General features: G+C 47.2%; 4 protein-coding genes across 8 annotated transcripts; 1 reads left to right on the forward strand and 3 right to left on the reverse strand.

The window, feature by feature from the left end:
- Positions 1-7,809: 7,809 nt before the first annotated feature.
- Positions 7,810-10,812, forward strand: LOC136550299 (zinc finger CCCH domain-containing protein 50-like). Of its 4 annotated transcripts, none has more exons than XM_066541829.1 (2): positions 7,810-8,156; positions 8,287-10,812. In XM_066541829.1, exon 2 carries the CDS (start codon positions 8,319-8,321, stop codon positions 10,356-10,358), a length of 2,040 nt encoding a protein of 679 aa, XP_066397926.1. In that variant the 5' UTR covers positions 7,810-8,156; positions 8,287-8,318; the 3' UTR covers positions 10,359-10,812. The 4 variants fall into 4 exon arrangements, with proteins under 4 accessions (XP_066397926.1, XP_066397927.1, XP_066397925.1 ...); XM_066541830.1 differs by having other exon boundaries at positions 7,810-8,045; positions 8,242-10,812; XM_066541828.1 differs by having other exon boundaries at positions 7,810-8,045.
- A 3,632-nt stretch (positions 10,813-14,444) lies between these two features.
- On the reverse strand, positions 14,445-17,665 carry LOC136552566 (protein TIC 20-I, chloroplastic-like). 2 transcript variants are annotated; one of them, XM_066544124.1, is made up of 3 exons: positions 17,527-17,665; positions 16,478-16,640; positions 14,445-15,259 (listed from the first exon to the last, which is right to left on the reverse strand). In XM_066544124.1, exons 2-3 carry the CDS (start codon positions 16,602-16,604, stop codon positions 14,622-14,624), a joined length of 765 nt encoding a protein of 254 aa, XP_066400221.1. In that variant the 5' UTR covers positions 16,605-16,640; positions 17,527-17,665; the 3' UTR covers positions 14,445-14,621. The 2 variants fall into 2 exon arrangements, with proteins under 2 accessions (XP_066400221.1, XP_066400222.1); XM_066544125.1 differs by having other exon boundaries at positions 17,501-17,613.
- LOC136549065 (uncharacterized) lies at positions 16,647-17,926 on the reverse strand. Its single transcript, XM_066540369.1, has 2 exons — positions 17,918-17,926; positions 16,647-17,802 (listed from the first exon to the last, which is right to left on the reverse strand). Exons 1-2 carry the CDS (start codon positions 17,924-17,926, stop codon positions 16,846-16,848), a joined length of 966 nt encoding a protein of 321 aa, XP_066396466.1. The 3' UTR covers positions 16,647-16,845.
- A 3,370-nt stretch (positions 17,927-21,296) lies between these two features.
- LOC136550301 (calcium-dependent protein kinase 20-like) lies at positions 21,297-24,992 on the reverse strand. Its single transcript, XM_066541832.1, is given in 9 exon segments — positions 21,297-21,743; positions 21,745-21,762; positions 21,905-22,135; positions 22,347-22,514; positions 22,599-22,714; positions 22,904-23,056; positions 23,355-23,498; positions 23,664-23,787; positions 24,126-24,992. Coding segments are annotated over 9 exon segments (1,629 nt in total). The 5' UTR covers positions 24,666-24,992; the 3' UTR covers positions 21,297-21,608.
- Positions 24,993-27,254: the final 2,262 nt, after the last annotated feature.

The raw sequence follows: 27,254 nt of genomic DNA on the forward strand, positions 1-27,254 counted from the left end.
TTCTTTGATATAATCAATAAAAGCCTATGTCCATGAAGTGTTGATTACTAGAATCTGGTTGCCTTTGGCCAGTGAGTTCTGGGGTTGTCTCGCTGGTTTGTTTGATAGAAGGAGCTGATAACTCCTCTATGAATACGCCGGGTGGGATCTTTGCCCTGTCTGATCTGAGCTTAGCGAGGACATCTGCTGTAATGTTGGAATTGTGCAGGACATGTAGAATTTCTAATCCTTGGAAATGTTTTTTGAGTTTTTGGATTTCAGCGCAGTAAGCACCCATGTTTTCTTTGGTGCAATCCCAATCTTTGTTGACTTGGTTGATGACTACTGCCGACTCGCCGTATACGAGTAATTGCTTGATTATGAGGGTAATTGCCACTCGTAGCCCGTGGATGAGAGCTTCGTATTCTGCTTCATTGTTGGTAGCTTGCCATAATATCTGAAGGACATACTTGAGTTGTTTTCCATCCAAAGAGATTAGGAGAACGCCCGCATCGGCTCCACCTAGCTTGAGTGATCCATCAAATTTGACATAGGTTGTTGAATCTCTGTTCATTTGGCAACAAAATCGGCATGGGCTTGAGATTTAATTGCTTTCCGTGGGGTGAAATCGATGTTGAGAGCGCCGAGTTCAACCACCCACTTAGATATGCGCCCTGTTGCGTCTCTGTTGTGTAAGATGTCTCCTAGTGGGAAATCTATCACCACGGTAATCTTGTGGCTTTCAAAATAGTGATGAAGCTTGCGTGAAGTGATCAGTAGGGCGTAGAGTAGTTTTTGCACATACGGGTACCGGATTTTTAATTCTGACAGTACTTCGCTGATGTAGTATACTGGGCGTTGTACTTTATACATGCGCCCTTCTTCTTCTCTTTCTACTACTATCGTCGTGCTGACTATAGTAGAAGTTGCTGCAATGTACAGCATCATGTCTTCGTCTTTCTTTGGAGGTGTGAGGACTGGTGAGGAGGTGAGGTATGCCTTAAGTTTCTTGAAAGCTTCATTGGCTTCTTCCGTCCACTCGAACTTGTCTGTCTTCTTTAGTAGTTTAAAGAAAGGTAACCCTTTTTCGCCGAGTCTTGAAATGAAACGATTGAGTACCGTCATGCAGCCTGTTAGTTTTTGTACATATTTGACGCTTTGAGGAGGGCCCATCTCTGTTATGGCTCGAATTTGCTTGGCGCTTGCTTCGATTCCGTGATGACTGACCAAGAAACTGAGTAGTTATCCTGAAGGAACTCCGAATACATACTTGTTTGGGTTCAATTTCCACCTCCACCTTTTTAGATTCTCGAAGGTTTGTTTTAAGTCTTTAATCAGTGCATCCGGGTTCTTTGTTTTTACAACTACGTCATCCATGTATGCTTCTATGTTTTTACCGATCTGATCACCAAGGCATGTTTGGATAGCTCTTTGGTAAGTGGCTCCAGCATTCTTAAAACCAAACGACATGGTCTTATAGCAGTAGGCGCCGAACGGAGTGATGAAAGATGTCTTGCTTTGGTCATAGTTCTTTTAATGCGATCTGGTGATATATGGAATAGCAATCAAGAAAGGATAATAGGGCAGATCCTACTATTGAATCAACTATCTAATCAATGCGTGGTAGCCCGAATGGATCTTTCGGGTAATGTTTGTTGAGATCTGTGTAGTCGACACACATGCGCTACTCGTCCGTATTATTTTCTGTACTAGAACTGGGTTTGCTAGCCAATCTGGATGAAGGATCTCTCTGATAAATCCGGCTGCCATTAGCTTTGTAATTTCTTTTTTAATCGCTTGCCTTCTTGTCAGGTGAGAATGGTTGTAGCCGTTGCTTTATAGACTTGGAGCCTTCATTGATATCAATTCTGTGCTCAGCCAACTCTCTTGGGACACCTGACATGTTGGTCGGCTTCCAAGCGAAGATATCTCTATTGTCCCAAAGAAAGTTGGTGAGTGCGAGTTCCTATTTTGCCGAGAGGTGGGCGCTGATGGTTGCTGTTTTGGAGGGATCGCCGGTGCTCAGGTTGATTTGCTTGATGTCGACTTCTTTTGACGGTGCGAGGATGCTGGGTTTTTTAGCCGATATCTCTAGTTCTTCTTGGCTTGTTTCTACAGTAATAGTGGCTATTTCTTTTCTACCATTGTCGGCTTATGCTTTAGCTACAATTTGGAATGCCTGAACGTCGTAGTCAAAAGCGCGCTTCAAATCACTTCAAAGAGAAAGGACACCGTTAGGCCCTGGCATCTTAAGTAGTAGGTATGGATAATACGGTATTGCCATGAATTTTGCTAGCACTGGGCGCCCGAGGATTGCATGGTATGATGAATCGAAGTCCGCAACCTCAAACTTGATGAACTCTGTATGGTAGTTCGAGGGAGTTCCAAAAGTGATTGATAGAGTAATTTGTCCGAGTGACATGGCTGCCTTACCGGGTACTATGCCATAAAAAGGTGTACTTGTTGGTGTAATCATCCCGATGAGTTGTAGTCCCATCTTCCTTAGCATTTCTGAAAAGATGATGTTGAGTCTGGCTCCCCCATCGATTAGTACCTTGGTGACAGTCATACCGGCAATAGTTGGATCTAGAACCAGTGGGTAATGGCCTATGTTTCCTACGCTAGTCCATTGGTCTTCTCTTGAAAATTGGATCGGGTACTGTGACCAATTGAGATATCTTGGAGTAGCCAGTTCTGCTGCCATGATAGTTCGTAGTGCTAATTTTTCTTGATGTTTGCTTCTAGAATTCGGGGCCCTAGTGAAGATCACTGCTACCGTCCCTCTAGATTTTTGGAATCCCTTGTCTTCGTGGTTGTTCTCATCTTTTTTTCTGATTGTCTTCTTTATTGATCCCCTTACTATCTTTTCTTGTGTATCTTTCGTTGAAGGTATAGCAATTTTCGATGGTGTGTTTTCCATTAGGGTGTAGTGGGCAACGTATGTTCTCAATGTCATCATATCTTCTAGGTTTTGAAAACTTCTTTGATTTGTCAGCCGTTGCTACTGTGTTGTCTAGACCATGCTTTCTGTCCTAATGTCTGCTGTTTCGAGGAATTTAGTCTATCCAGGTTGTCTTTGTTGTTTCTATCCTGGGAATCTTTCTCTTATTTTTTCCTCTACAGTAATCATCTTTTCCACTGTTCGTCTAAATTCTTCATTGTTTCTTGGGTTTTCTTTGCAGAAGTCTTGAAATTGCCACCTGACCATGCATGATTCCATGCGAGAAAGCTTCGATTACTTCTCATTGGGTGATGCCATGTACTTGAGCTCGTGGTTCGCCAAATCATCGATAGTAATTTCTTAGACTTTCTCCTCCTTTCTGCTTGAGTCCTTTTAATTCTGCGTGGGTGATCGGATGTGTAATAATTCCCATGAAATTTTTATAGAAAGCTCTTTGCAAGTCTTCCTAAGTTTTGATTGATCATAGATTTAATTTGTCAAATCATTGAAGGGGCATGGTTTCTAGGGCCATGGGAAAGAACAAGGTTTTGATGTCATCGTCTCCTCCGGACCAATTCAATCAATTGCGAGTAAATCCTGAGCAATTGCTTTGGTTCGATCTTGCCATCGTACTTGGAGTGGTTGGACGGTTTGAACTTATGAGCTAGTCGTATTGAAGCCAGTCTATTTGCGAAACATGAGAATCTATCAGTGTGTTCTGGCTTCTGTGTATTCTGACTCAGCGCCCCCTTCTTACCAACTGTTGTCTTGGTGAGAGTAGTTTTGCGTAGCTGTCCTTGTGGGTGCTTTGCTTCTAGCTTTCCTTGTTTGTTTGACCTGGTCTTTTTTATTATTATTTCTTCCACTTTCTCTGTTGTGACTTCCGATTGGTCCAAGCCTCTCAAAGGTGGACTTCCTTTGATTTTGATCTTCCAGTTCATGCGATGTTGACCTGTCTGGTAGTCTTGAGCGGGCCCTTCCGTCTTGCGTCCTTAGGACTGTTGATCGGAGAAGGTCCCAAAGCTGTTCTTGTTTTTCATTGGGATATGAAGTCACTCTGAGTTCTTCTAGTGCTTCTCGGATCTTATCATAGGGTGTATTCGCTGCTCATCCTTCTTCGACCTCTCGCTCTGATTTTCTTCTGTTGTACTCGGCTAGATCTGACTCATATTTGAATCTAAGTGTCCTTTCGCTGCTTAGCACGGCGTTGACGTCCTTGCTTCAATTTGTTCTTTCTTTCTCTCGCTTGCCTCTGACTCTTAGTCTCACTATCGTGCCCCTGGATAAATAGTGATATATTGGATTTGGATTCATCTGAAGACCTAACATCGGGTGCTTCTGGAGGGATCAATGGTGATCGAGGATGGTGAATCATGAATACTTCTCTAGCATGAGTTGTTCTGTCATCATCGTTGATTTCCATACTGCCAGAGCTGTTGATAACTTTAGTAGAGGTTTCAAGGTCATAGATCGAGTCTCCTTCTTGATAGGGTAGAGTTGCTGTTGTCGTATCGTCGACTAGTTGGGTGTCGTCATCCTCAGGAATGAAACCTGGCCAGTGAATGATGCAGTCTTGAGATATTATAGTTAAAATGAGACCTTCCTAGGCTCCCTTTAGTGGCATTCTAAGCACTGGATTGAGAAATCCTTCGGGCCATATCTGATAAGATGTTGCCATGTTGTGGAGTCCGGACGAAAGAGGACCCGACTTCTTTGAAGTACTCTGAGTGTACTCCGAGTAGAATTCTTGATAGGCTAACGTCATGTTCTGGAGCTTTGTTAAAAAAGAACTCGGTTTTTCGAAAGAACTTGGATAAGACTTCGTCTCAGAAGTAGAACTTGAGTTTGAATCAGATGCGTGAAGCCGTGGAATCTGAGTTGGATTGGACATAATGAGCTACGCGAATCTTTCGGTAAGCTGATCTGTCGTTGTTGCCGAAATGGAAAAGTTCTGATGATGATCTGAATCTTTGAGGAGACAGGCCTTGGAGCTTGCCATCGTCGCCTGCCTCACAGATCCATGAACCGAAGATGAAAGTTGATCCTGTCGAGAAGATAATGCTGTCGAGGTCCATCGAGCTCTCGGATGCAAAGTCGCTAAAAATCCCCTACCTGGCGCGCCAGCTGTCGATGTTTGATCACCGATAGCCTGCCACGAGGGTCTCCGGGGCAGTATGTTCGTGTTTCAGCGTATGCAGAACTCGATGGTTAACGCAAGAGACAGTCGATTTATCCTAGTTCGAGCCCTCGATCTCTAATCGAGTAATAGCCCTACGTCCAGTCGGCGTTAGCCTTTATGTTGGATTGATTGTAAAGTGTTGTGTTGTACAATTGTTCTCTGAACTCCCGATCCAAGGAGCCCTGCCCTCCTTTATATAGTCAGGAGGCCAGAGTCCTAGTTGATTTACAATGAGAGTTCCTAGTAGGATTACAGAATAATACTACTACTAAGATTACATGGGAAGAATCCTAGCTGGGCTAGTTCTTCTTCCTTTCTTACAGGGTATCCCATGGGTCCCGCACCGACAGTGCCCTACGTTCAGTTTCAGTCGGTCGATAACTTTATTTGCTGAGCCCAGATGCTCGAAGTTTGCTGTGGGGTTGGGTGTTAGAGGTCCGGTCGGACTCTGGACTGAAGGTCCAAGAGTGACACAAGCTTCTATGTGCACTAAGTATTGAAACGTATGCTCTATGTAGCTTTAGAGTTCTAGAGTCGTGGAGCTGTTCGAGTGCTCAGAATGTCTAAAGCTAGCAGAGAAAGAGTCGGAATGACCATCCTTTTAGGAGAGAGCGCGTCCCCTTTTATAGATAAAGGAGATGCCCTTACAAGTTTAGGAGAGAGAGTGTGTGTGTGCTACCTAGTCTTGTTGCTCATGCCATCGGGTACAAGATGGTTTGTCGATGTCCATAATACTGTTGACTGCCCAGATGCATGTGGCACACTCCATCGTGTTCTTCTAGTATGACAAATGTTCGCGCCTACCATACTATAGGACAAATATCGACGCCCACAACACTGTTCGTGTTCTGACATATCTGGAAGGTTGCAAAGCACCCTTCTGGCATGGCCTGGCAGCACTGTCCTGCAGGTGTGTAGGGTACGGTCCTCTGTATTACGGTTTGACTTAAGCGCCTTGTCTTATCTGCTCTACCTGTTTTTTGGGTCCTTACCGAGCAGGTGTCCCCAGTCGGTCGTTCCCAGTCGACTCCGATCGCGCCGGTCAGAGAAGAGCTGTAAGCAGAGGTTCGGTGTGTTCTTGGTCAGAAAAGCGGGTAGGAGTCGAAAGCGAGCGTCGTCCCTTCCTTGGCTAGGCCTTCCGATCAAAAAAAGTGGGTCGGAAGCGAGTGTCGTTTCTTTCTTGGTCAGGCCTTTCGGTTGAAGACATGATCGCTTTTCCAGCCTGTCGTTAAGTATTTGGCCGGCCCAGGAGTTGCGTGTTGTCGTAATGCTGTCTGCTAGGCTGAGTTTTTGCTAGAAAGCGATCCCATCGGGGACCCTGGGTTTATGAACCCGATAGTTTCTCAATGGTGCGCACGAACGCCGTGCCCGGTCTATGCCATAGGAAGAGGACGAGGCATCGGCAACCGACCTGCGTGGAGGAGAAAAACAGAGAGATAGAGATCTAGATCTAGGGTCAGTCACTCAGTCTTAGAGACACAAGAAGACAGATCTAGGGTTAGGGTTAGGGTTCGTGGACTACCTGCGCAACCGGAGCCCAGTGCTGGAGACGACGAGGGCCACCTAGAGGAGAGACACTGATTAAAAACAACGGCGAGCGGTGGAGGAGGGACGGATGGGAACACGGTCACGAACTCACATAGTTCACCGAGAGCGAGAGGTCGAGAGGAGAGAGGGAGAAGGGAGGAGAGTGGAGACAGGGTCAGATAGGCAGATCGAGGTCACCAGAGTCGGGAACGACGAACGAGAGAGTGCTCAGACTCGCCAAATCGTGGATGCGGCCGAGAGAGAGCAGAGATTGCGTCGCGACGAGCGAGAGAGACTGAGTGGGGATTAGGGTTAGGGTTGGGAGCGGGCGAGTGGCTCAGCCGACGGATGCTCCCCGCTTATATACTCGGGCGGGGCTGCGGAGGCGCTGGGAGGGGACCGACCTGTGGCAGGCCAGGCCGCCAGCGGGCTTGCCGTTGGGGAGCGGGTCGTGCCCTGCCGGTCCACGTGCCTTGGGTAAGAGTCAAGCACGGTTTGCTCTTCAGGACCGTGCCAGCCCGGGCCTGCTCGTCGTCGGGCCGGTCCAAAAAACGGACCTAGGGTCGGACCGACGGGCTCGGACTCTATGGCCCTATATACCCTTACCCCGCTTCCGGACCTCACCAACCCCGTATCCAATCCACCTCTGCGGCCCACTCGAGATCCTGACGCGTCCGCCCCTTCCCCTGGACCGCGCCCACCGTGTTCCGGTCCATGGCCACGTTTGTCACATTCGTGCGCATCTGAGAGCGGTCCACAGACCCAAGTCCAGGCGACGCCACCGACAACCTCTCCGTACCGCGACGGAGATGCAACCGAGGCTTTCGGCGCCGAATCTCCCGTCCACCACCTGCCCGAACGATCCCTGGCCGTCCGTGTGGCCAGGCGACGGCCGGATGGGGCTCCAGCGCGGCACGTGGCGGGCGAGGAGCGGCAGCCACCCCCGGACCCCACCGCGACGCGAGCGGCCAGCACCGCGCACCGGCACGGCACCCGACTGTTTGAATCCCGCGCGGGCCCCACTCGCAGTAAATTCTCCTGCATAAATCCGGGACCACCACGCCCCATACACTTGTTAAATTGTCTCCATGACAAGCGGGCCTACAGAACTCCTTGACCTACTTGTCGGTGAGTGTTTTAAGACAGCGGACCCGACGAAGCAGGACGTGGTGCCCGAGGAATAGACAAGTTAACTCCACCTCACCACCGCCAGTAAACTGCGAGTCCTCCCATCCTTGCTTTGTCGCCTCCTCTCTCTCTCCTCCCAGCCATCACTGCCGTTCCCCAAACCCAAAGCAACCTCGGCTTCTCTTCTCTGGAGAGGGGGGCGGCCGCCGGCGTCGACCTTCGCGAGGAAGGAGAGGAGAACGTTGGATCCCTCTGGATTCGATTGGATTAGTACGGGATCACCGCGGGCAGGTAAATACTACTCATTAATTGGTTTCCTTCCTCGCGTCGATCCGGCCTTTGAATCGCGAGATTGCTCCCGGTTCTAGCCGGATTTGATAACCGATTTCTTTCCAAGGAGAGGTACTTGGATTCTTGGAGCTGGTTTCTCCTCCTTTCCATTTTCATGCTTTCCTTGTTTGATGATTTCTTGATCTCGTTTTCCAAGTAATTATATATCTCCGGGCCCCATCTTGCTGAACCGTCGTTGCAGATGCGCTGAGCTCTTGCCGTGTGCAGTGAGCGATGGGCGACCTTGCTGATCTCGCGGGTGCGGGCGAGGCGGCGCGTTCGCATCTCGCCGCCGGCCACGGTGGCCAGCGGGACAGGCTGGCGGCGCTGCTGGAGCTCGCGGCGGCCGACGACGCCGCGGGGTTCCGCGAGGCTCTCGCGCGGGGAGGCGCCCAGGGCGACTCGGCGGAGCTGGCGGACGGAGTGGGGCTGTGGTATGGCCGAAGCAAGGCGTACGAGCCGCTCACGCCGCTGATGGTCGCGGCGACTTACGGCAGCGTGGAGGTCGTGTCGTTGCTGCTCGGCCTCGGATGTGTCGACGTCAACCGGCGCCCCGGCGTCGACGGCGCCACCCCGCTGCACTGCGCCGCCTCCGGCGGCTCGCGGAACGCCGTGGCCGTCGTCAAGCTGCTCCTGGCTGCCGGCGCCGACCCGGTAACCCCCGACTCCGCCGGTCGCTTGCCTGCCGATGTCATCTTGTCTCCTCCTGCTTCGCCCGACGCCTTAGGCGATCTGGAGATGCTGCTTGGCCGCCGCCGAGGGCTCGCTGTCGCGACCTCGGTACCATCGCGCTCGTCGTCCCCGCCGCTCTCGTCCTCGACGGATGAGGGCAACAGGTCGCCATCCTCGCGGTCGTCTTCGCTGTCCCCGATTACCGTGGACCGTGCCAAGAAGGAGTACCCGGTGGATCCGACGCTGCCCGACATCAAGAGCAGCGTGTATGCCTCCGACGAGTTCCGCATGTTCGCGTTCAAGGTGCGGCCATGCTCCAGGGCCTACTCGCATGACTGGACAGAGTGTCCGTTCGTGCACCCTGGCGAGAATGCCCGCCGCCGGGACCCCCGCAAGCACCCATACACGGCTGTGCCCTGCCCCAACTTTCGCCGCCCTGGTGGCTGCCCCAGTGGTGATAGCTGCGAGTTCTCCCATGGTGTTTTCGAGAGCTGGCTCCACCCGTCGCAGTACCGCACCAGGCTCTGCAAGGAGGGCGCGGCTTGTGCCCGCCGCATCTGCTTCTTCGCCCATGATGAAGATGAGCTCCGCCATGTGCCTCACAATAGTGGTGCAGGTCTGCTGTCTCCCCGTGCCTCTTCATCCATTGACATGACTGCTGCTGCTGCTGCTCTTGGGCTTCTACCTGGATCTCCTACCAGGCACTTTGTGCCACCACCTCTGTCACCATCTGCCTCCAACAATGGTGGAGGTGCTGCTGCTCATTGGCTCCAAGGCAGCAGGCTACGATCTTCTTTCAATGCAAGGGGTGCACAGGTTGATGACCTTGGCGCGCTCCTGGAATGGGAATCACAATACCTTGGAGCACTCAGCCTCCCACAAAGCAGCCGATCCCAGCCCCGTCTTTCTACTGGTCTGAGTATTCGTCCAACAGCAATTGCTCCATCCAACCTTGAAGAGATGTATGCTTCAGACATGGCTATGTCGCTAAGGTTCACCAATGACCAAGGTCACTCAGTCTACTCGCCAGCACACAAATCAGCCCTTCTAAACAAGTTTCATCATCAGCAAAAGGGCCTTTTGTCGCCTGTCAATACCAACAGGATGTACTCACCTAGGGGTCTTGATCCATCAATTCTCCATTCTCCATTTGGTGGCATGTCTCCTCGGTCCCCTCGGACTATTGAGCCAACATCTCCCCTAAGTGTCCGTGTTGGAGCTACGGTTACACAGCGTGATATGTTGGATCAGTTCTCTTCCCTGAATAAGCATCAAGTGCCAACTGTGGGATCGCCACGGAATCTTAATGCCTCATGGGGCAACATTGGTACCCCAAAGAGTAAGGTCGACTGGGGTGTTGATGACGACGAACTAGTCCGCTTGAGGCACCCTGTGCAACCTGGAAATACAGCAGAGGAGCCAGATGTGTCTTGGGTGCAGTCACTGGTGAACCATGCTGAGCTGAATGGCAAGAGGGGTGAAATGGCAGGCATGGCTTCTCGATCGATTAATAGGCCTGACCTGAGCAGTCAGGGTGACTCACTGGATCAGAGTGTTATTGCTTCTTGGCTTGAGCAGCAGATGCACTTGGAGCCGAAGTAACTGTCAAAGAGGCCTTTTGCTCTCAAGGTGGATGAAACCATCTTTTTGCGGAGTTAGTTCCCGAGAAGAATAGTTATTTGTCCTAGTAAATAATAATATTCTTTCTTATTCTTGAAATTTTGTTCGCAAAGTCAGAGATGGTGGTCTTCAGGAAAGCATTTGCTCACAGATTGGTAGCTGAAAGCAGCTGTCGAGAATTGGTAAACAGCCTCGTTACCTTGGAGGTCCTAACTAGTATTCTTTTGATTAGTTCAGATGAGGTAAAAATTCATATGGTCCACCGTGAGAGTCAATAGTAATTGTGTTGATCTCTGTAACAAGAGAGGTTATAGATTTTTTACTTATTTATCAATGAACAATTTCATGAATACATTGATAATTCCAGTTTATTTTTCTTCTGAATACATTTGTACCTATATATTTTTCTTATTTTCTACCATGGAAATTTTGTATCTGTGTCAATGGCTTATAAAGTCCCAAATTTGGACACAAATCTTGCCATGCAGGACTGGAAACAAATTGCCCAAGTGTATATGAAATATTGGTACCACAGCAGTTCCCAGTGATGCTCTTATGTTCTGTCGTAATGATTTTAATAAAGAAACTTGCATTTCATAAGCATTTTGTGGATGTGGAAATTGAAATGTCCAGATTGTATAAGTTGTTCTTATTTTGCGTTAAAAATCATGGGTCGTTGCAACAGATATCTGGTGCTTCCAAACTACGGAGTAGTAAACTATCATTTTTTTAAGAAAAGTAGTAAACTATCATTGACTAGATGTCTCCCGAATTGGTAGAAAAATTGGGATAAGGTTCAACTTGTTTCTGTGTGAGGTGCTGAGGTGCATGACATGGCCTGTTCTTCGCTTAACAAAAGATTAGTCAAGACCTAAAAGGCCAGCCGCCTTCCCAACAGAAAGGTGGTCAAAAGAAGCGCAATCGTTTTGGTCCGTAGCAAGTTCGTTCAACTGTCACGTGGCACCGTGTCAGCAAAGTTTGCTACTATCAGCAATGCATTTTGCAGCAAATTGATAACATGGTGATCCAGTGCATCAACATTAATCTGTTCACATATACAGATATACTACTACAAGCACAAGTGATGTGCTGTTGATCCAAACAAGCTTCTAGTGGAAACAAATCTAGGGGCCAATGAAATGGAAATGGAACTGCATACACAGCTCACAGCTCAAGTCATTTTTGTAATGTAAACGGCCAATGGATGCTGCAAATTTGTCCAACACCCATTTTTGCAAGTAGTGATGGAGGAGTATCTAGCTAAAGCTAAAACATAGTTTCCAAATTTAGCCCTTCATTCAGGAGCAGTCGTATTCATAATCCAAACAAACTGGGTGACCTCAACGGTCAGTTTCCGAAGCATACCCAACCAGATGGCATTTGCTGCGCCAGAGAAATTGGGAGCAGAGATGCAAGTTCAGCTTAATTTTCAGATCCCGACACACCAGCTTCCACCGGCTCAGTTGGATTTGCACCTTCAGCCTCATGTGATTCTTCAGGTTGGTCGAACCTATTTACAATGTATAGTTTGCTGTCTCAAACATAAGCACCATTCTGAAGTCCTCAAGCACAATTGCAACTTTGAGGCAAAGTGACAGCTAGGAGAATAGAGACCTGTTTGCTTCTCAGCCTGACAAAGATGCTTGGGCCAAGCAATTACCCAGGCTGTCGATTTCTAGCGCCTGGCGACCGGATCGATCTGCCTGGTCGAGCGTCCCCAGGCCACGCAGGGAAACAAACACGCCCTAGATATGTAGAAAAGAATATAATCTTTATTTAGCGCTCGTGCGCCGCTTCGGGTTCCCAATGCACTGTTTCTGATCGACACTTCTAACCAATTAGTTTACTTTACATAACTATGGAGTAATTAATATTTTCTTTTGTTCCATGAATATATCCCTTCCGTGCATGTCAGCTTCTTGGGCCCTGTTCGGCTAGGTGGAAAAGCAGTTATGCGGATGCGGATGCTGATACTGATTTGTTGTGAGAGAAAAATACCGTTATTTCGCTGAAACGGTACGGCTGATAAGTTCAAGTGAACAGGGTGACCTCTCTCTTTCTATAAATAAATGTCCATAAATATCTCTAATTTGTTTATCCTCTTGATTTTAGTTTCCTTACATGACTGATAGACTTCATTCGCTGCTAACCTTAACAACGAATGTGCATTTCATGATTCATGTTGAGGGCAAAAGCAGATAAATGTACTTGTTCTTTTTTACTTCTTTTCCATGCATAGTTACTTCGCTTCGTTACTCTTTTCTATGCATAGTTACTTCGCTTCGTTTCATTACACGGTTTTGCAAGCCATGTAAAAACATGTGTTTTTTTCTCGATCTTTGTCAACCGATTACCATGTGTAGAACCATTTTTACTATTTAGGCTCTGTTCGGCTTACCCCATATTCGGCTTATTCGGTTTCTTTTTTCAGCCGGAACAGTGTTTTTCTCTCACAATAATTTAGCCAGAACAGTGTTTTTCAGTCAGTTTCAGCCAAAATTCTACCAGCCGAACGGGGCCTTAATGTAATCAACCATTTACACCCTAGACAACATAGTATGTTGTCAAGTAACGTTTACACGACATGTACGCAATTGTTTACAGCAACAGTGTCTACACCACACAATTTGCATCCCTTCTCCGCATGAAAAAAAATCGCAATAACGATGTGCATATTGTGTTGTGTTGCTGTATGACAACCATAAAAAATCTCTAACTTTCAGAGTTAGAGGAGCACTCCAAATGCCTACCATTCTTTAATCTATCTATTATACTCTTATAAAGATAAACCATCATCCTAGCCGTTTGATGGTGATTAGTAGTAATCACGTCATCGAGAGGGAATTTGAAGACATGAATTTCAGATAATCAAAAACTTGAATGAAGTTATTCTATCATACTTTTCCGTGAGATCCCAAATATTATTCTCATACTACAGTATCCTAATTAAATATCTAACTAATTTAGTCTTTGCTTATCTGAAATTTATGTCTTCGAATTCCCACAGCAACACGCGGGTAATTCATCTAGTTTATATACTTTGTGAGTTTGCCATTTCTCTCTAATTGCCAATGAACTGCTCTCTCCATCCTAAAATACAATTTATCCAAGCGATTTCAGGATCACATAAAGAGTTTGGCAAAAATACTAGCCCTCCCCTCACTAATTAGTCAATTCAATTATTAACTTGCTTAATTTCCCCTCCCATCATTGACTTGTCGTATAATTTTCCACTCAAAAACACACATACCAAATAAGGGATATGAATTCCCTCTTCAACTCCCCTTCTTATTTCCCTCTACCAACCAAATACAATATTAGGACTAGAAGTCAAATTCACACCTTAATTTCTTCCGCCAACTCGCGCCACTAATTTCTATGCTGCCAAACGCAATGTTAGATCGATACCGATCCTAAACTGATAGACATGGGCTGGAATCAGCCGTGCCCATGACACAACAGGGCCAATGGGCCTAGGACGTAATAAGGCCCATATAACTATCTAACACCAACCATAATGACATTAGCAAATAAATAAATAAATAAATGTATCAGGCACGTGAGTATATCATTTTGTTCAATGCAGTTTTGTTTTATTCTAGCTGTTCAGAATAAATTTCGGAGACATAACGTTTTTGGGAAAAGTTTTTATTTTTGAGTTGGAGTTGAACATTCAAGGCACTTAAATTCGTGTAAGCATCAAGGCACTTAAATTCGTGTAAGCATAACCAAAATTGAATACAAATCAAATGCGACGTTCACTGTATTTTTTTTTCGCTGCGGTCGAAATTTGTGTGCTATTAAACTGTTGTTATGCAATATTTTCACAAGCTCCTCATGGAAAAGATGAATTTCACAGGCAGTGCAAATCTTTACAAATTTCCTCGGAACCCCTCCATTTTCGATGTGCCCAGAGTAGCATCTTCATCGCCACTTAACTAGAGCAACGAGGCATATAATGCACACTTTTAAGGCATTTCAGCCCTGAAGTACAGACCGAACATGAGTTTGGATAAAGTACTGCTCCTCGAAAAAATTTGCAGGTAGCCAAACATACAAACAATAACATCTGAGGAATGAAAATCAATTGCAGTGTTGTTGGAATGCTATTGTACCAGCTGGTCCAATGATAAGAATTACACAGGACTTCAATATGAACAAAACACAAAACACCCCCCCTACAACTGTGAGTAGCCATTTCAAAAAACCACCCTTCTTGAATCCTGGAACTTATGTAGTAAGCACCTATCTGAACAGATTCAGATCAGAGTGAATGAAAGCAGTGTGGGATATGAATGGAACATTAGGATACATTCCACAAAGGGCACACCGCAAACACTCGAGCACTGTGAAGATCTGTATGAACGCGATAGACATCCAGAAGTACTGCATTGGCTTCCCCTGATAAACGATGCTTGGCATCCAGGTACACATGGTGGCCACTGCTTGGGAGCCAGTGTCCAGAAGAATTGCTAGGATCACATGGAACCTCAGAAAGTGCGGCGACCACTTCCGCCTCACAACGAAGAAGTACACTGTCATAAATATCACCAGAAAGAGCCACCCAGGACACAGAGTCATGGTATCGATGAAGGTGTACAACAGCGAAAACCCCTGCAAGTAAGTGTGCAGCTGGTAGATCACGTCAGCATAAGACCACATGTTGTGCAGTGGCAGCAAGTACGGCACACAAGCTAGAGTTCTCCACCACCATCTGGGTTTGGATGTCAGCTCAGGGTAGCTGAAAGATGCCAGTGAGGATGCCCGACAACTAACGGTCCTTGGATGCTGATTGTGCTGTCTTGATAGTGATGGGATGCCCCTGACAGAATTCTCCCTTGGGAATGATGTAGGCATGCCATGATGAATAGAATCAGTACCAACTGAAAAACACAAACAATAATGAAAATCAAATCCATTATAGTAACTAGGGACAATAATCAAAGATGTGACAATGGAACTATAGATAAATCCTGGCCATTAAAGAAATCAGTATACATAACACTTGCAAAATGGTTTCATTTCCAATGTCACTCTAAACACACAAAAAAGCACCAATGGAGATAACTAAACCAAGGCTCGAATTCTGTATCATGTTATATATCTTGTTGATAATATGCGCTGTCCGGAACTCTGAACAATTCAAATTCATATATCCTGTTTAAATGATTGTATTTTGTTTATTACTTTGCATTGTCTGAAACATGTGCCAATTAAACATTATATTTTTTTTCAGCAAACCTATATAGGAAAATGGGTCCTCAACAAGTAATCAAAGGAATAAAGATCCTAAAACTGCAAAACTTTTTTTTCATGAATCATGAAACACAAAATATTGAACTGTCAGGTGCCAAGGAAATCAGCAACACGGACTATAAGTATATGATGACACTTCATAGGAAACAAAATATTTGCCAGAAATAACATATAATGATAAGGTGAAATGAATATGCCAGCACACACAAAAGAATTGATAGCGGTAGCCACCTTCTGGAGAAGCACGGGATCGGTTTAGCCAAGGTAACTCTACAGGCTCTAAATCATAACAGCATTTCTTTAGTTATATTTCAGTTATCCTATTCTGTAAATTCAATGGCCCATTGTGTTATTGCCCCATGTCCTGCATGCTTACCCATATTCTAGAGTGAGAAGAGAGAATTATGAAGCTGAATAGCTGATTTTTACAGACTTTGCTAGGACAGGATTCAGAATTAACAAAGGTGGTTTTACATGCTCAAATTGTCTGCAGAAAAGAATAACTTAATATAGTGCTAGTCACTATCACTATAATAATAATACTGTTTGAGCAGAAGCAACATGCATGAATAAAGTGGAATAGTTTAAGACAATACTTTGCTTCGAGGCATACAGTGACCTATGTTTAAAGGGAGGTCTTTGGGTACCAGAAGAAACATTCAGTTCATAAGAAAAGAACCAGCTTCATGATATTTTGTCTAGAACTAGAATTATCAATCAAAAAGGTTTAATCAAGAAGATATAAAAAGCAGAAAATCAAGAAAACACTGTTGGCAATGGGAATAAAGAGTACGTGTGTCGAAATTGAAGTGAACCAAAAGAAAATATATTTGCTGTCTTCATACCACGTAGAGCTCTTGCAGGAAAATGATTCGTCTTAATATGAAACCGGGTGCTCTTAAGACTTGATGATCTACCAGGAAAAGCTAGCGGCTGAGCATTTCCAACAGATACGCCCTGACATAGAACCATTTTGCATGAGCTTGGCCTTAATCCTTATGCGGTTACCTGTGCATATACAAGCAAACGAACTGAGTGTTTGGTCTGACACTGAAATCATGTAGCGGTACACGACACAAACCCAACACAGATTAACTTATTTATTAGTTCAATTCGACAAGCATAATGAATTGTTGAACACCAAACTGAAGCAATTAGGGATGCAAACGGCGCGGGCTGCGCCGCTAACCCGCTGGGCTACGCGTGCCGCAATTCACATAAACCCGCGCTGCAAACCCGCGAGATAGTCCAACGGCGCCGCGGCGTCCCGCAAGGAGGCGCGACTGCCAAGGGAGGACAAACAGAGAAAGCAGCCTCCTGTTTGTGCAGCTAGCCTGGGCAGAAGAATGCGGAGGGGAAACCACGGGCAACTGAGGCCGAGGGCGGCGGCGAGCTGGAGCATGGTGGTGCGGAGGATGGTGCGCGCGTCGATGGAGTCGCGGATGTGGTGCGTGATGGCGCGGACGACGCGCCAGACGGTCTCCTCGCGGCGCTTACGGTGGCGAGGTCGCGGCCGAGCTGGCGCCCCTTGGTGCGGAGGAAGGACTCGCGGACCTTGAGGCGGAGCAGGCGCGGGAACAGGATCGGGAGGGAGTCGGCGGCGGCGGAGGTGGCGAGAGCGCCCAGGACCTTGGCGGTGGTGAGGGCGACGAGGATGCGGCAGGAGCCCGGGCGGACGTTCAGCAGGTGGGCGACTCGCGAGGTATGCGGCGCCGGCGCTACGCGGGCTGCCGCGAAGCCCGCAAAAGCAAGCGGCGTTATGCGGGCCGCCGCATCTGCCCGCAAATTCCCTCGCGGCTGCTGCGGACGCGGGGCGGGCTGATCGCCGCCGCGCCGTTTGCAACCGTACATATGCTGTCCGTGAGTACCTAAAAATCAGTCGAGGCGTGCTCACCGGACGGTGGAGGATCCGGAGGCTGGGAAGAGACGGACGGCGGCCGACGTAGCGGGCTCCGCTGGACCGCACTCCAGAGGAGCAGACCGGAGCGGGCAAGCGACGTCCCCCCAAATCGGAGAACACCGGGGATGGGGAGACCGCGCCGCCGGGGGTAGGAAGAGATAGGGTTATGCAGCGGTGATCAGCCCCTGACAGGTATCTGGAATTCACTCTCGAGTCTCGAATACAACAAGCACCTCTGCTCGCGCTGGGCTCGAACAAAACAAGCAGGCCCTAGGAAAATCTAGGCCCATGTAACTCTGGCTCGACCTTAGCGTTGCATTCGGCCTGCTTTGTCTTTGCTACCGAAATAGAAAGTTAAAAATTTCTGTTTCCAACAAATTATTACCATTGCCATTTGATGTGTGTAAATTGGCACAGATTAGGGTAATTTTAAGGTGATCTTGTGGCAGATTCTTGTAAGTTCTGGCACGGCCAGAGCCTGATGAGACCAGTAATCGCATTATCAAGTCTTTATTCTTCTGCAAGCAACGTTTGATTTGATCCCGTCTTGTCTTATGTATCAGGCAGGACGCAGCAGGGTCTGATGATCAGATGATGTCAACAATATTGTGCCATTCCCTGCATCTTGTGTTCCTGTTGAGCTTTGGTTGCATCATGAATTCATGATCCACTGCCGGGTATTTATCGGGCCGCATGCTTTGTGCAACTGTGCCAGCAAGTATGCCACTCTTGTGCGAGAGAGTTTTGGTTTGTTGGTACGGCAGGCTTTGCGTGCCGATGCGTGACGAGGTAAAGATTAGACTGATGATGAGATGGTTATGTTTACCTAACTCGAATAGCTGCAGGCATTTAATTTAAGCAGGCAATGACAAATATGGCAGGGCAATTATCAGGACATTAAATAAATGGAAATGAAACTTGTACATGAAGTAACGTGATCATGGGCCGACGACGGCCTTATTGGCTTGCTGATGCTAATGAAAAGCTGTCATCGGACTTGGGCAAGGCTTTGGCGCAATATCCCCTTTAAAAAATAGGGAGTGAACAATTCTGGCTCTGTTCTTCTGCACTACTTCAGCATTACTTTTCAACGAACGAACAATATTTTTCTCTCACAATAAATTAGCATAAGTACCAATATAAACTAAATTTCAGGGAAACGAACAGAGCTATTTCCATGCAACTTGGCTTGAGCCATGGATCGGTCGGATCGGCACGTACGTCTCTTTCTCTTCTCATCAAGCGAGAGTACCACCAGCCGCCGCAAGACTACCTTTCATTGAGCTCCTGCTGCTGCCTGTACTGTACTGACGTCGCCCCTGTCGATGTGTCACTTAACCACCATTTAATTCCTTTGACAAAAGCGGTCACCGGGCCAACCCCGCGTCCGCACGAATCCGAGCGGATCACACAGGACGACAGCCTGCAGCAGCAGACGGCGTACGTGCGTGTGCGGCGTCAACCACTCAACCGGGCACGCAGGAGAAGTCAAAGCGAAGAGGACGAACGGACAGTCGGACACCAACGGCCTCCGCCGCGGCTGCACCTAATCCGCATCTGCTTCTCGCCGAAGACGAAGAGAGGGAGGAGTTCGTGGACGTCAGCTGGAGGGCGGCCGGCAGCGGCAAAGCCGGCAACTCCCGGTCGGTCAGGTTGCTGGTGCCTCAGCGAAGCAACTCGGTCCCGGACAGCTACGTGCACCGGCCGATTTTTCAGGCGCGTTTACGTTTCGCTTTGTTTAGCGTCATAGGCAGACTGTTGACCGGCTCACCAGTCCAACTTAAATTGTGTGTTCAAACGTAGTAGCATGTCACGTCTGAACAAACCCACCTGTTCCTTCTTTTGAATGCCAAATTGCCAATGCCCTTTTTTTTCGGTAAATCTCTACGGTGAGTGTTTCTCACGCTTTGGTCACTCGATTTGCTGGCCGTCCTCTGGTGTTGGCAACGGACACGATCATCCTGTGCCCGCGCACTTCTCCCCACCGCGTACAGCTGGAAAAGGCACTCACGCAGCACCACAATCCACAGGGCTGTCTCGTTCCATCAGACAGTGCTTTTACTCCAGTCTAACTGACACCCGTGCACCACTTAGGCCCTGTTTAGTTGGCGAATTTTTTTTAGAAAATAGTACTGTAGTACTTTCGTTGTTATTTGATAATTAGTGTCCAATCATAGTCTAATTAGGCTTAAAATATTCGTATCGTGAATTTTGTCTAAACTGTGTAATTAGTTTTATTTTTTATTTATATTTAATGCTTCATGCATACGTCTAAAGATTCGATGTTACGGGGAATCTTAAAAAATTTGCAAAATGAAGCGGAACTGAACGTTACCTTGCATTTACACGATTTGGCTTCGGCGCTGTAAACATCTCCTCGCGCACTCGTTCTTCCTTTCATCCAACCCTGCCCCGGCGTCCGCACCACCACACCCCGCGAGTCCGCGACCCTACACCTTCTCTTTCTTGCTTGCCTCCGACCCTGCTCGGCGCCCGCACCACCACACCCTGCCGTGCCTACGACCCGGCACCCCGGCTCGCCTGCGCCCCGCGCCCCTCTGCCCTGCTGTCCCGGCGTCGCCGTCGACCAGGCACCGAGCGTTCGAGCCGCCGCGCTCCTGCTTACTTCTGCCTCCCCACCCATCCACTGCCGGCACGGCCGCGTCGCAGCCAGGGCCGACCGACCGCCGCTGCAACCTTGCACAAATTCATCGCTTGGTTAGTAGTTACAGATTACATCTGATTGTAACATATTTTACTATTCCTATTTGGGTGTAAGGCCCTATTCGCTTGGCTGAAAATCCATGTAACTGTTCGTTGATTTACTGTAAAAAAAAATATTGTTTGTTCGCTGAAATAATAGTACGGCTCATGAGACAAGCAAACAGGGCCTAAGTTTATACGTTTAATCGGTGTAAATTGATTTCTTTAAATGAGAATGGTGATTTGGATTACTTGAATAGTTCTGTGATCTTTGTTTATGTATGATTTATTGCTTTGGATCTTCTTCTAATTTACCTTTCATAAAACTGATCTGTTAAATCTGTCTTTTTTCTTTGTTTTTTTGCTTTGATCTTCTACTTTGCCTTTCATAGAACTGATCTATTAAATCTTTCTTTTTTTCTTTGCTTTGCTTTGATCTTCTTCTAATTTGCCTTTTATAGAACTGGTCTGTTAAATGTCTTTTTGTTTGTTTTTTTCTTTGATTTTCTTCTAATTTGCATTTCATACATTTGATCTGATTAAATTGTATTTTTTTTCTTTGTTTTTTCGCTCTGTTTATTATTTCTTTTATTTGGTTCGTTGGATTTTGATCCTGTGGTTATGGGAATCGAGTGACAGAACACCTTGAAACATTCGATTTGTTTTGTTTGGTAAATTTGAGTGATTTAAGTTATTCTGTCACTCGGGTGACGGGAGGGGGTAAATCGAGTTTTCATTAGACACCGACCCTTTTTTTAGGCAGGGACAGGAAAACACCACACACAAGTTTGGCGCTACGCTCACAATGATGACCATACAAGATTCAAAGATTTCTTTTGTATATCAAATGGATCTCTGGCTGGACTGTCCATATATGGCATACAGGAGTAAGTTATCTACGCTTCAAAAAATTGGCAATGAGAGACGTGGTCAAGCAGCAGACTTTGGAGTGAAGCACCTTCATGGCTTCATCCGTTCAGTTAACCCATAAATTGAATTCCTCCATCCAGGTTCAAACAACCGTTATCGAGCACCACATGCGTGAACTCGTCATCAGGATATTAAGAACAAGGCACAAACAAATGGATCCACAGAAGTTAAGAAATGCGTACAACCTTCTAATCCTTTTCCCCTCTCTCTCTTGTACAGTACACTTTGCCCTAAGGCGTGGAAATGAGTGAGGCGTGGATCATGCAGTCTAAATACAATCATAGCATCAACAATCCCCCTAGCTAATGCTTCAAACAGGCGTCGAACGAAGAATAGAAAGCAATCGAACATCAGGACGGGCAGAAGAGCTGTCAACAAACAACCCAAAAATCTACACAGGGTTTCCATCTGTAATTCACAACTTGCCTATGGGTGTTATCCGACTACCGCGTACTCGTCATCTGCAACGATCCATCCTTTTGCAGCTTAAGGCTCAGGCTGGTGAACCGCTCTCTCGAATACTGTCTCGATGCTTTCCTCCAGTCTGTTCCGGCCTTCATCATCGCCGCAAACTCATCAGTAGCTTATCTTGCCATCCTGAGGAACAAGATAACAAAAACAGTTTGGGATACTCAGTATCACAGAGTTCAGCCTTTTAATCATTACACCAAATGAGCTAAACAAGAAATGAGAAAAAAAGCTACATCCATTTACAACTAATTGACCAAGAAGTACAAACCTTATCGGTGTCTACATCACGGATAATGGCATTGATAACCTCTTCATGATTTTGTCCAAGGTCATCAGCTAATGACTCACGGAGTTCATCGATTTCAATATAACCACTCTGGTTCCGGTCAAAGTATGCAAATGCCTTATGCAGATGCTCATCATTTCCAATTTTTCTTAGATGAACAGATAATGTAACAAATTCTCCATAATCCAAGGACCCATTTCCATCAGCATCCGCCTGGCACGACATGCACAAACAGTAAATATAAAAGGCCCAACACATCACCTTCGTGACAGAATGCTCAATTAAAATGAAAAAGAAAAACATTAAACTAGGTTGAAAAAATACTATTCAAAGGTGTTTGACATAAACAAAAAAAAAACTCCAGCCCAATATTAAAGAGGTGCAAATTAAGTTTCTGTTCTGGAGGAAAAGAGTGTCAACTCACAGCTTCCATTAGTATTTGAACATCTGCATCAGGCATTTGGTGACCAAACTTATGCAGACCAAGCTTCAGCTCATCGAAACTAAGCATTTGATCCTTGTTAAGATCCATCTTCTCAAACATATCCTTTATGGCAGCAGCCTCTTCTACCGAAAGATGCTCAGCTATGACCTGTATTCAAAGATGTGAGGAATTCCAGAGCAAATATGACAATTAAAGGGGTATCGTTTGGGGTCAAGTCAGACTGAAATGTACCCTAAGTGCATGCTTCTTGAACTTGTTCATCACAGAGAATTGTTGGAGTCTGGCCTTAACAGTTTCACCCAAATTGACATTTGGAGCCTTCTTAATGTTCTGTAACCATGGGTGATCTGGAGGGAGATACAAGGTTATCAGACAAATATATAGGGGAGAACACTTATGAAATATTATAGCATTATCTTTCATCAATGCTAACACAAGGTTCAGCAATCTAGGATTATAATTCTCACTGGTTTCAAATTGAAACAAAAAAACGAGTAAAACACAATATAGTCATCTAGTGCGAGAATGATTATTACCAAGCACTTGCTGAGCTGTCAATCGTCGTTTCGGATCTGGATTGAGCATTCCTCTGACAAGGTCTTTGGCGTTATCAGACACCCTTGGCCATGGATCTCTCTTGAAATCAATGGCAGATCGGATAATTGCCTGAGCAACACCCTGTTCCGTTTCTGCATTGCAACATTGAAACACAAAAATGTCAAAAACATTTAATAACACAAGATTAAGATGCATTTTTATCTTCTACAGCCCCATCTCCCAATCATCACACCCAAATTCAATGTCAAGAAAAATAAGAGTATCAGTACACAGTATGCCATATTCCATAATGAACATTTGAATTTACAAGAGATTGGAACGTTTTTTTTTTTTTTTTTTTTTTTTTTTTGTAATTCTCAACATTCTAAACTGCTGTTGTATACAGATGTATGTATCACAGTTGTCCATCATTCCAGATACAAAACTAACCTGCCCAGAATGGAGGGACACCACAAAGAAGAATGTACAGAATCACTCCTGCACTCCAAACATCAACCTCTGGGCCATAATTTCTCTTTAGCACCTCTGGAGCCATGTAATAAGGACTTCCAACAATCTCAGTAAACCGTTCGCCTAAACAAATTCAAATTCGGTACTTCAACATATGCCATGAAAGCAAGCAGCAAAAGAGATAAGATAGACCACCACAGTCCAGTGATCATATTGTCAACAAGATGACATCATCGACAATGACTGATGAAGCAAAATGATAAATAGATAAAGGAACATAAACTGCACCTGGCGTGAAAAATACAGATAGGCCAAAATCAATGGCCTTAAGGACCGCTGATTCTTTCTTGTTCGCAAACAAGAAATTTTCTGGTTTGAGATCCCTGTGCATCACTCCATGCTTATGGCACATCTGACATTGTACAAGAAATAACAGATGAACAAGTTAACTCATCTCATTGTTCAGATTATAAACGAGTTAAAGACTGCAGAAATGAAACTACAACCTATCTAATTACAGGATGATTAGCCAAGGAATGATAGTCTAAGCTAGTAGCTAGAGTGAACACAGCTAAACATTTACTACCACATAACCTATCGAATCAACTATAGAGAAAGTTGTCATATTAGTGACTGGAAACTGACCCCACGCGGTATAATGAGAGTAACCGAAACACATGTAACTACATTCATTTGTAATTTTGCTGTCCAATAGTAATGATTCTACTACGTATCGAAACGAAATCTCACCTGCACGACCTCGACGATAGTGCGTGTGACCAAGGCGGCAGCGCGCTCGGTGTAGTGCCCCCGCGCCACGATGCGGTCGAAGAGCTCCCCGCCCTCGCAGAGCTCCATGACGAGGTGCACGGCATTGTCGTCCTCGTAGGTGTCCCTGAGCGTGACGACGTTGGGGTGCTTGGGGAGGTGGCGCATGATCTCCACCTCCCGGCGCACGTCCTCGATGTCGACGGGGGTGCGGAGCTTCTTCTTGGAGATGGACTTGCAGGCCAGCGCCTCCCCTGAGGCGCGGTCCGTGCAGAGGTAGGTGACCCCGAACTCGCCGCGCCCGAGCTCCGCGCCGAGCTCGTACCGCGCCGCGATGTCCCGCCCCGTGGGCTCCCGCAGCACCACCAGCCTGGGCGCGCTCGCCGGCGCCGCGCGGTTGTACTCGATCGAGAAGGGGTTGGGCTTCTTGCCCTTCTTCTGCTTCGGCTCCTTGGGCTCCTTGTGCTTCTTGCCGCCGCCGGCGTCGGCGGCTCCGTTCGGCGTCACGCAGCAGTTGCCCATCCCTACTCCCTAGCCGCCGTGGAGATCCGACAGCCCCGGAGAAGGAGGAACCGCACGGCCCGCGGAGATCTGTTGGGGGGGGGGGGGGGGGGGGGGGCGGAGATGGAGAGAGCGGCCGAGGAACGAACAGCGCGTGCGCGTTTGGTGTGCGCGTTGTAGGGAAGCGGAGGCGGCGAGGCGAGAGGGGTTAAATCGCGCGGGGGGATTCGGTGTAGACGGGGTCAGCCGTGGCGGAGTCTGGCCCCCGTGTGGGAACCCGCCAGTGGTAAAGCCAAGCCCAGCAGCGATGGGGCCGCGGAGGGGTAGGCAACGGAGGAAGGTGGAAGACGAGCGGAGAAGGCGAGGTGGTCAAACACGACCTCGCTCACGCCTTTCCTCTTCCCTCTCGTCTTTCTTTTCTTTTTCTCCTCTCGCTTTCATTTTATATTATCTCGTTCGTAATTTTTGAAATTCAGATCAATTTTGTTTGTTCGATGAATTTATCTTAATTCTGCTGGTGGCTTTATATTTAATGGCCTTACGGGAGAAGAAGGAGACTTTGTCGGAGGAGTGAAGCGGACCGGACGAAAAGGAGGTTTGGTGAGGGGATTTAAAATGACATTGCGCAGGATTCGTGCAATCTTGGCCGCCTAATCATAGCGGACAGGTCGGCGTTTTGATGGTTGCAAAAGCGTAGCGCTACAGTGTTTAAGCGGCGAGCGGATTTCCTGGTTCAAGTGGGGGCGTTGCTTGTGCTGTTCCAACGAAACGTGTGGAGGAATTGCCAGAGGAGTGTCTCGTGAGCATTTTATTGTCAAATCAAATAAAAATGCGTCTATCCAGTGCAAAGTTTCTTCACTTGGTTCCAGTCCAAAGCAAAAGGGTGAGAGTGAGACCAGCTACTTTGATCCTATGACAATAACCTATTAGTTGTGGGTTGGTTACGCATGGACTTGCTTAGAACGCAAGAGTTCCTGAAATTCCTTCAAAACTTCAGAATGGAGTTGTTTGATAGATATTTCTGGATGATCTTGTTGAACTTCAAAGATTCTGATTTAGCAGCCTTTTTAACAAAAAAAAAAATGGGTGCAGAAATTGTTAAAGGAACTATAGAGTGTCGCACAAGGGCGTTGTCGCATAGAAAATTTCCCCCCCCCGAATCCTCAATACTTCGCAAACTCCACCTGCAGTTTTGCTTTTTTTTTTCATGCTTTTGCACTTGCTGCCCTCTAAATTTCATATGATCTTCGTGGTCATGTTTTTTCCCCTTGCCATTCAAGAAGCCTTAACCACTTTTCATCCATTAATTACAATTCACACACCGCGTTCCGCTTTGAGTAAACCCCAACTTAATGGTACCTTGTGTATTGGGCACCCGTTCGGCGGCCATAACCCGATTTGAACGCCGCCGGCAGAGATTAGAAGACCCTACTTTCCTCCTGCTCATCGGCCATCACTGCAATTTCTTTCCAACTCCTGCCCGTGTCACGGTGTCAACACTCAGCAGCAGTGTGGTACTGCTCCCCTCCGGCCATCCCGTTTCGCTGTAAGCGGCCCGTTCGTGAGCACCCGCCGGAGGTCGCACGCACACGCTCGCGGTAGCCAAGCTAGCGATCGCCGATCACGGGTCGGCGTCGACGGGAACCGGGCATTGATGTCCCCGCGTCTCGTCGGCCGTCGCCTACCCTACCCGAGCATCCGTGCGGCATAACGACAACGAGAAACCCCACCCTCTCCCAAAAACGATTGGGGAACAGTAGTAGGATTAGGATAGTACGTAGCCGGCTAACGGATATGCATCAAGTTGCTGTTGCTGCTGGTCTGAACCCACTGCCTGCCAAAAACGAGTCCACGCCCACGGCTGGAGTCTTCTGTCTTCAGGAGCGAAGCCGGCGCGGATGGGCTATACCTACGTGGTCAGCCACAGCCAGAGCCAGGGACAGGGAGGGTGACGATGATTTGGACGGCCAGTGAAAATTATGATTGGTGACGTGCGTGGTGCCCTGCCTTAACCAGACGCTGCCGATGGTAACAGAGAGTAAGCCGCCCATCGGACGAAGAAGAGGTCGTGAGTCTTGCTTGGCATCCAGAACCGTCAAAGTAGGCGATTCATCGGAGGCGACTAATAAAGAATAGTATCGTTTGACGTTGGGTGAAGTCGCCGGCGCCTGCCGATCGAGTCGCGGGTCAAACGGCTCGCTGCGGAAGGGAAGCACCAGTGCTGTGCTTGCGTGCTAGCGGTCGAAGCAAATCAACACGCTGTGAAGAAGCACTCGAGCTCTGAGCAAGGCAGGGCAATTTTTGTTGCCACGCGAGGCGCGGCTTCAAACAGTGTTCGGCTTCGCGCACAATGGTCAATGGAGGGTGTTGACACTTAATCACAATCGATAAGTAGCTAGATCGTGCAATCTAGGGTCTAGCCAATTTTAGGATCGGCCGACGCCTCACACCTGGACCTTGTGCCTCCAGCGATGAGCGCGATACGCAAGACACGTCGCCGGAGGAGCCTCGTCGGGAACGCGATACGCAAGACACGCCGGCGAGGTCTCTTGATACCAAAAACCCCACATGCCCAGGAGGGATCCCGTCGGGGTGTGCGGTAGTGGCTAT

Source organism: Miscanthus floridulus, chromosome 4, assembly GCF_019320115.1.
Source record: "Miscanthus floridulus cultivar M001 chromosome 4, ASM1932011v1, whole genome shotgun sequence".
Lineage (NCBI taxonomy): Eukaryota > Viridiplantae > Streptophyta > Magnoliopsida > Poales > Poaceae > Miscanthus > Miscanthus floridulus.

Excerpts from the sequence above, each read along its gene's own strand:
- LOC136550299 (XM_066541829.1), top strand. The coding sequence starts at position 8,319 with ATGGGCGACCTTGCTGATCTCGCGGGTGCGGGCGAGGCGGCGCGTTCG.
- LOC136552566 (XM_066544124.1), bottom strand. The coding sequence starts at position 16,604 with ATGGTTCTATGTCAGGGCGTATCTGTTGGAAATGCTCAGCCGCTAGCT. Across the intron at positions 15,260-16,477 it reads TCCTGCAAGAGCTCTACGTG|TTGGTACTGATTCTATTCAT; the intron begins GTATGAAGACAG and ends TGTGTTTTTCAG.